We start from the raw sequence: 7,740 nt of genomic DNA on the forward strand, positions 1-7,740 counted from the left end.
AAGGTATTTCTATTCCATCCCTTGCAATAAACAACACTACAATTGAAGTGGTTCCCCATTTTAAAACACTAGGGGTCATTTTTTCAGAAAATATGTCGTGGGACGACCACATTACCTACCTTTCCGGGAAGCTCTCACGTACGACTGGCTACTTCCGTCGCTACTGTTCATCTTTTCCTACATCAGTTAACGTATTGTTATACAATTCCCTTTTTTCCTCGGTTATGAATTATGGCGCGCTTGTCTGGGGAACCACAACGCTTGATAATATTAATAAACTTTTGCGTTTACAAAAACGTGCTATCCCCATTATTGCAAAAGTCCCTCGTTATTCACACACAGCCGAATTGTTTAAGAAATTTAACATAGTCAGTATAGAGTCTTTATATTCCTATAGACTAATCCGTCACTACAAATCAGAAATAATTAAACACGACAATTCTTTAGCAGTGCTAGCCACACTTGCTGCGAACTATCCTGTGTATTGTACACGAAATCCGGAAAAATGGAAAGTTGATGTATGCCGCACAAATTATGGGAAACAAATGTTGAAACATCGTCTGCCAGCTATCCTGAACGAACTCTCCGGTGATGATAACCGAGACGTCCTCAACAAATCGTTCAGGGATCTACGCAGCATGTTGCTGTAATCAAAAGAATTGTACGTGGCGATAAAGTGAACTTCTTTGTTTTTGTTTGTGAAAAAAGCACTGTTACAGAGATGTGTGTTATTTTGTTCTCGTTTTTTCTTGTCGCATCTTTTGTTTGTGAAATAAGCACGGTTACAGAGATGTGCGTTATTTTGTTCTCGTTTTTTCTTCCCTTCACTTTCGTGCCGTGCATTTTTTATACTTAGCCAGCTTTGTGCACTACATTTTTTTTCCGTGATCGGGACACCTAAAGTTTTGTTTGCCTTTCGTTTCTGCCTAGTGGGCAGCTGCGTTTTCTGCGTTTTCTGCAAATTCACTGCCTGTATTTTAAACATTCTGCGTATTCCACTGTATGCCTTGTAAGGGGCACGGACCTCGTCAAGCCACCTTTGGCTTTTTGTCCGTGCCCCTAAGCATCTCAGGATGTTTGAATAAATTTGATTTGATTTGATTTGACTACGCCACACTGAATACAAGCCAAGGAGAAAAATGGTGTCATATGGAGCTGCACCGTCTTCGACAGGCAGAAACCTAATGCCGTGCGGAGTGAGCGGCAAATCTTTCTTTATCGTTCGCTGCAACACGTCCCTAAAGAAGATTGCATTATTACAGTCGACAAAAACATGGTCAATTGTTTCCTTCTTCCTGCACAGAAGGCAATGGGTGCCCCACAGGACGTATATGTCCCTTTCATGTAACCAGATTTTAACAGGTAAGGTACCTGTGTGCAGCTGAAAGAAGAAAGTTTTTGCTGAAGGCGTTACCCACATTCTTCTTACACTATTCAACACATTTTGTCCCGGTGAGGCCCCAAAGGCCGACCGATACAAGGGAGCGGGAAAAAGGACGTGTAATAAGTTTTCTTAAGTTGTCTTTTCTTCACAGTTGCCAAATATTCTCTGGGAAAACGGGTGAAAAGGAATCGATAAAATGCGACAACCTCACGGAGGTAACGGGATACACTGTAGCGACCACCTCCGGCAGAGGAGATTACAAAGTCTGGGAGTGCATTTGGCAACATAAACTGAACAAAACACTGGAGGAAAGGGTTTCTTCTTTCGCGGAGAAACATGAAGCGCAGGACCACTTGGCTTAAAAACAAGTGAAAGAGGGACAGACCCCCCTCGGTGACTCGCCGAAAAAGATTCGTTCGGGAGGTTCTCTCCCAACTGGACTGCCATATAAATGTCGCAAAGATGCGATGGAACTTCTGTATATTCACCCGTGTACAGTACAACACCTGCAAGATGTACATTATCTTTGCTGCTAGAACAACATTGCATACCGTGGCACGCGCAAACACTGAAAGGCCGCGCCCACGCCATTTAGATGTCATCTCTCTCATTTCACCGGCCTTCTTGCTCCAGACCAAATCGCTTTCACGATAGCAATCAAGAGGATCCCCAAGATATGTGCTCGATGTAGTGGACCAGTGAACATTTTCAAATACTTCTGGCGTCATGTCCCATGCGCCGTGCCACAAACCAATGCACTTATCTATGTTTAACATGCTCCCATTCTGGGCACAAAATCCTGCGTTGTTTTCAGTATAGCCGTAATGCTTTCCCTGCCCGATGCCAAAAAGGCAACGTCATCCGCGTAAGCAAGCACACGAACTTCACACGTGTGGAAGACAAAACCGCGTATTTCTTCATTCCGCAAAATTTTCTGCCAGAGTGGTTCAAGGAACAGTGAGAACAACAGTGGCGACAATGGACAACCTTGGCGTACAGATGAGCGTACATCTATACGGCGCGACAGTTCACCATTTATGACAAGATTTGTGGTGCAGTTTCTGTACGTCACTTTTACACCATCGCGTATAACTTTACCAACACCAACATAGTCCAACAAATCAAAGAGGTTGTCATGTGGCACCCTGTCAAATGCCTTAGCGAGACCGATCTGCAGCATGGCTACCTGCAGGGATTCGCTATCACAAAGTTCTAAAACACTCCTGGCCACATGGATATTCGTGTGTATCGTTCTGTTTTTAATACCACATGTTTGATGGGGGTCGATTAAATCCTGGATTGCAGCCTGGAGTCGTCTCGCCAACACCTTCATCAGCACCTTGTAGTCTACGTTTGTTAGTGTGATTGGTCTGTATCCGGTTACCGTGCGAAGTTTGACTTCCTCTTTGCTTTTCGGAATCAAAACTGTGTGAGCGCGCGTAAAAGAGGGCGGCAATAATCCGCACTCGAATGACTCCACGAATACTCCATGCAAGGCCACAGCGACACCAGGTTTAAACTCTTTGTAAAAAGCGGCACTCAGTCCATCTGGACCTGGCGATTTTCCAAGGTTTAGTTCGTCGATGGCTCTTTCGACTTCACCAACGGTGATATCTCTTTCGAGTGTTGTTGTAGTATCAAGGTCCAGTCTAGGCATTACTGTGAAAAATCCTTCTTCAATCCCCGGTTTATCCGGTAATCTGTGGCCGAACAGTTCCGTGTAGTAATCCTCAAAGCCGTTCTTAATACCAGCTTGGTCGTGCGTCGTTTTCCCCTTGTAATCTATCCATAATATCTCTTTAGCTCTAGCGTATGCTTTTTCGTCTGATAAGGCACGCTTAGTTGGAGCCTCACCCGCCAGTAGCTTTTCTCCCCGTGCACGTATTATTGCTCCTCTATACTTATTTCCGTCTAGTTTCTCAAGCTTTCTTTTTATTGCTAGTATTTCCTGTCCGAACCCGCCCGGGTGTTGGGCTTCTATTTGAAGCAGCGCTTCTAGCTCCTGTCTGAGGCTTTTCTCTTCCTTCTGCGCATTACGCTTCAACTCGCCCCCTCTTTCTATTGCTTTCATTTTAACCCTTTGTTTAAAGGTTTCCCATCGTTCAGTTATGGACCTTCCGTCTGATGTTAAAAGCGCGTGTAATTCTTCCTTCGTTACCAAAACAAACGCGTCATCTTTCAACAAATCCGTATTGAGTTTCCACAAGCCCCATTCAACCTTCTTCCTTTTCTTTCTACCTAGTGATACCATAACCAAACTGTGGTCACTAAAGGAAACTGGCACCACCACATAGTCCTCACAGTTAGGAGCAAGTGGTGACGATATGTAAAAACGATCCAATCTAGCATGGCTAGATCCTTGATAATGAGTGAAATGTTGACGCTTGCCACCTCTTGCCAAATAGGCCCCATCCAGCAAGTCTACCTCATTTATAAGGTCTGTCAGATATACCGCACTTGCATCTCTGCAGGTGTTGGCTGGCGTTCTGTCCTCCATTTCGCATACACAGTTGAAGTCGCCCATAATAATGAGATGCCTACTGCATTTAAACAAGTCAGCAACGTTTTAAAAAAAACCATAGTCTCTCTTTAGCTTTTGTCGGCGCATAGATGCACAAAGCACGAACCTCTAAATCTCCGTGTTTAAAGTCACACATGACATAACGTCCCTCCAAACAACTAGTGACACTTTCTACCACAAACCCAGCCGATTTCCTCAAAAACAAACAGCAACCGGCCGATGTCCCAACAGCGTGGCTGACGCACACATCATAAAGTCCACGGAACGGGCTCACCATGCAGTCAGTGCGGCCCTCGCTCTCCACTTTTGTCTCCTGTACCGCGACTACATTCAGCTCCCTTTCCACCATTAGCCTTTTCAGTTGGTACTGCTTCCTCTTACTTCCGAGGCCACGCACGTTCAGTGTGGCTAGCCGAAGAGGCGCAAGCACAGGAGCCATTGTGAAAGCGAGAGCTGACCCAAAGCAAGGCGATTACTAGCCTGCCCAACTCCTGCTCGGTTCCAGGGAAGGGTCGCCGTCGACGCGCGATAGCGATGACGCACGGGAACGGCGCACATATTTCCCTTTCTTCCCTCTTGCAACCTTCCATTCCTTCTCGAGCTGGTTGAGCCGCTGCTCCCCCACTGCACCCTCCGCCTTCTCCAGGCGCCTCTTTGTCGACGCTGGCTGGGCGTCCATGGCGTCTGTGGTGTCGGTGTCGTTTTTCCCGGAATCCTGTGCTTTGGGTCCTTGAATTCCGCTGCTCGAAGCTTCGTTTCGTGGGGCAGCTACGGCGCTCTCCGGCTGTTGACCTTGGCTCGCTGCTGGCTCTTTCACCGCAGCCGTGCTTGCCTGAATTTTCCGTTCCTCGTTAGGCAAGACTTCGGCTGGCGCTTTATCCTCGCCGCTCGCTGTTTGCACTGTACTGCCTTTTGCCCTGTCTTCCGAGGAAGCTGCCTTCTCAGCCTCCTCTTCGTCCATCAGGTGGCTGGTCTCCTCAGCCACCCTGGTTGCCCCAGCTACAACGGCGTACGTACGTACGCAATCCATGCGTTCATGTTCAAACGCGCGACATTTGCTGCATCTTGGCGTCTGGCACTCCCGGCGAATGTGGCCCTTGTGTTTGCACCGCAGACAAGTCGGCGCCCGCCCGGGCACGACGACGAGTGCGGCGCCGTCGGCTAGTTTGAAAAGGTCCGGGAGGGAATCAGGGGTGACGCCTTCCTTGAGGACAATGCGAGCAACACGGGTCGTCGATTCCGCAAGCTCGAACCCACTCGCACGCCATTCTTCCAAGCGGATGTCGACCACCTCCCCAAACTCGCTCAGAACCTTTCGAAGGGTCTGCCGCCGCGGTGGCTCAGTGGCTATGGTGCTCGGCTGCTGGCCCAAAAGACGCGAGTTCGATCCCGGCTGCGGGGACTGAATTTCTTTGGAGGAGAAATTCCAGAGGCCTGTGTACTGTGCGATGTCAGTGCACGTTAAAGAACCCCAGGTGGTCGAAATTTCCGGAGCCCTCCACTACGGCGTCTCTCATAGCCTTAGTCGCTTTGGGACGTTAAACCCCACAAACCAACCAAACCAACTTTCGAAGGGTCTCATCCGGCACGTAGAAAGGAACCCAATGGATCTTCATGGTAATCTCTCTATGCACCGGATCGATGACGGCACAGTACCGTCCCTTCACTTCCAAACCACCGGCTTGCACCAGCGCGTCCTTGTCCTCTTGAGTGCGGAGTTTGAGCAGCCACACGTGTCCCATCTGGTAAGTGCTGATCCCTGTCACAGCCTTCAAAACTCCAATTCCTTCGAGCGGCGTTCGAAAATCCTCAATCTTGTAAGGCCTCCCATCCACGTCGCAATGTAGAAACACGCAATCCTTCAGGCCGTCGAGCGACGGCAGCGACGGTAGCACGAACCTGTACCCCTCGGGGGGGGGGGGGGGGGGGGGGGTGATTCACGCGCGCACCCCGGCCGTCGCCGGTGGAAGGACCTCGCACGGAGAGAGCCATGCCGCGTCCGCTCCCCTCGAAAGCCGGAGGGGGACTCGACTCCGCCATGCCAGCTCGATGGTTTAGAATGACTCCGCCATTCCAGCGCGATGGTTAAGAATGACCACCAACTGAGCTAGCAGGCCAGAACTATTACAGGAATCAAGGTAACCCATGCCATTCGTGTTTCTGCTATGCACACACTACGGCTGCGTGGACCACTCAGGTAAAAGTGGCAGTGCCTGCAACATCGACATTAAAGTGCGTTGAGAGCAATAGAAAAAAACACAACGTGGCCTGCGCAGGGATTGAACCTACGACCTTCGCGTTATTAGCACGACGCTCTAACCAACTGAGCTAGCAGGCTTTTTTTTCTTTATTGCCTGTTCTGCGGCTAGCAACAATACATACACAAATGAAACAATTTAAAAGGCGCTTGCCGTTCTTTGGCATGCGCCGGTGTTTAAAAGCGCTTCAAATTGACAAGAGCGTCGAACAGCGACAGCCAGTCTGGTTGGTCACTGCTTGCTTTACACACTTCACGTATGAAAGTAACACTTTCAATGAAGTACTCTCTGGCCGGCCTTGGGTTCAGGTCGGCGTGATGCACAGCCATCCTAGTGCGCCATATGCTATGGAGGCACAGGGCCATAATCATGTCATAGGGCACCCCTCCCTCGTTAGCGGTAGGGAGAAAGCGGATGCCGTACGGCGTGACTGGCAAGTCCTTTTTTATGGTTCGTTGCAGAATGTCCCATAGAAAAACCGCGTCCGAACACTCAAGAAAAATGTGGTCGATGGTCTCCGGTATTCTACAGTGCAAACAGTTTACAGTCCACGGGACGAAGATGCCTTTTTGCTCGAGCCACAGCTTGACCGGGAGCGTCGCAGTGTGTACTTGAAAAAAGAAGCTTTTTACAGATGGCCTAACCGGCATCCGCTTTACCCTCTTCAAAACATCTTTACCACCTCCATGTGGATATACTGAACGATACAATGGCACTGGCATACACACATCAACAATATCTCTGTACAGTTTCTTCCGGGTGACGTTGCTCAGGTACTCTACTGAAAAACGTGCCTGAAGAAAGCGGAAAGACAAAACAACCTCCCGTAAAAATCCGCGCACACTTGGCCCGTTGGCCAGAGTAGATGACACAACAAAAAACGGCAAATGATCACGCAGTCTCGTTTGAATGACTGTCCGCAGAAATCCATCGCTTTGGTCTCGCACAAACAGAAACCTAGAAACCACTTGCTTCAAAAACAGGTGGGCTAAACCCAGCCCTCCACTCTTCACTGCGCGAAACAGATTGGTGCGACTCGTGCGCTCCCATGTTGAACGCCATATGTACACAGCAAGCACTCTGTGCAGTTTTTGTATGCTCGCTCTCGACGCGCACATGACCTGCAGAACATACCAAATCTTTGCTACAAGAAACAGATTGCACACGGTTGACCTCGCAAATATAGAGAGGTCACGCCCTCCGAACTTTGCTGTTTTTTCCTTAATGCGTTCCGCTTCATGCTTCCAGTATTCTTCGGTGTCTTTAGAGTGCTGCAGAGGCACTCCGAGATACTTTGTTGGTGAGTGCGACCATTGCATATTTTCAAACACGGCCGGCGTGACGCCCCCCCATTCCCCGTGCCAAATACCAACTGATTTGCTCCAGTTGACACTGCTTCCCATCATCCTGCAGAACTTGGTTGTCATTCTTACTGCGTTGCTGACACTGGGTGTGTCGGCGCAGAAAACCAAAATGTCGTCCGCGTATGACAAAAGCTTAACTTCGCTTGAACAAAAACTATAACCGGTAACATCCTTGTTCATTATAATGCTTAAACAAAAGGGCTCAAGAAACAA

At 48.8% G+C, this 7,740-nt stretch overlaps 2 protein-coding genes and 1 non-coding gene across 3 annotated transcripts; all 3 read right to left on the minus strand.

Moving 5' to 3' along the window:
- Positions 1–4,380: 4,380 nt before the first annotated feature.
- Positions 4,381–5,945, minus strand: LOC149346171 (uncharacterized). Its single transcript, XM_089586005.1, has 3 exons — positions 5,847–5,945; positions 5,463–5,764; positions 4,381–5,209 (listed from the first exon to the last, which is right to left on the minus strand). Exons 1-3 carry the CDS (start codon positions 5,943–5,945, stop codon positions 4,381–4,383), a joined length of 1,230 nt encoding a protein of 409 aa, XP_089442131.1.
- Positions 5,946–6,169: 224 nt separating this feature from the next.
- Positions 6,170–6,243, minus strand: TRNAI-AAU (transfer RNA isoleucine (anticodon AAU)). Its single transcript has one exon. It is a non-coding gene; the product is annotated as a tRNA-Ile (tRNA).
- A 96-nt stretch (positions 6,244–6,339) lies between these two features.
- On the minus strand, positions 6,340–7,482 carry LOC149346173 (uncharacterized). Its single transcript, XM_089586006.1, has one exon. The coding sequence runs from the start codon at positions 7,480–7,482 to the stop codon at positions 6,340–6,342; it is 1,143 nt and encodes a 380-aa protein (XP_089442132.1).
- Between the last annotated feature and the right edge of the window lie 258 nt (positions 7,483–7,740).

The sequence above is a fragment of the Amblyomma mixtum genome, chromosome 4 (genome assembly GCF_055824585.1).
Source record: "Amblyomma mixtum isolate Tamu chromosome 4, ASM5582458v1, whole genome shotgun sequence".
Classification (NCBI taxonomy): Eukaryota; Metazoa; Arthropoda; class Arachnida; order Ixodida; family Ixodidae; genus Amblyomma; species Amblyomma mixtum.

What these genes read in the sequence shown, in the direction of transcription:
- LOC149346171 (XM_089586005.1), bottom strand. Translation starts at nt 5,945, where the DNA reads ATGGCGGAGTCGAGTCCCCCTCCGGCTTTCGAGGGGAGCGGACGCGGC. An exon ending in GCGACGGCCGGGGTGCGCGC is followed by an intron (nt 5,765 to 5,846) that starts GTGAATCACCCC and finishes GACGGCCTGAAG; the next exon opens with GATTGCGTGTTTCTACATTG. An exon ending in ACCCTTCGAAAGTTGGTTTG is followed by an intron (nt 5,210 to 5,462) that starts GTTGGTTTGTGG and finishes AAAGGTTCTGAG; the next exon opens with CGAGTTTGGGGAGGTGGTCG.
- LOC149346173 (XM_089586006.1), bottom strand. Translation starts at nt 7,482, where the DNA reads ATGCAATGGTCGCACTCACCAACAAAGTATCTCGGAGTGCCTCTGCAG.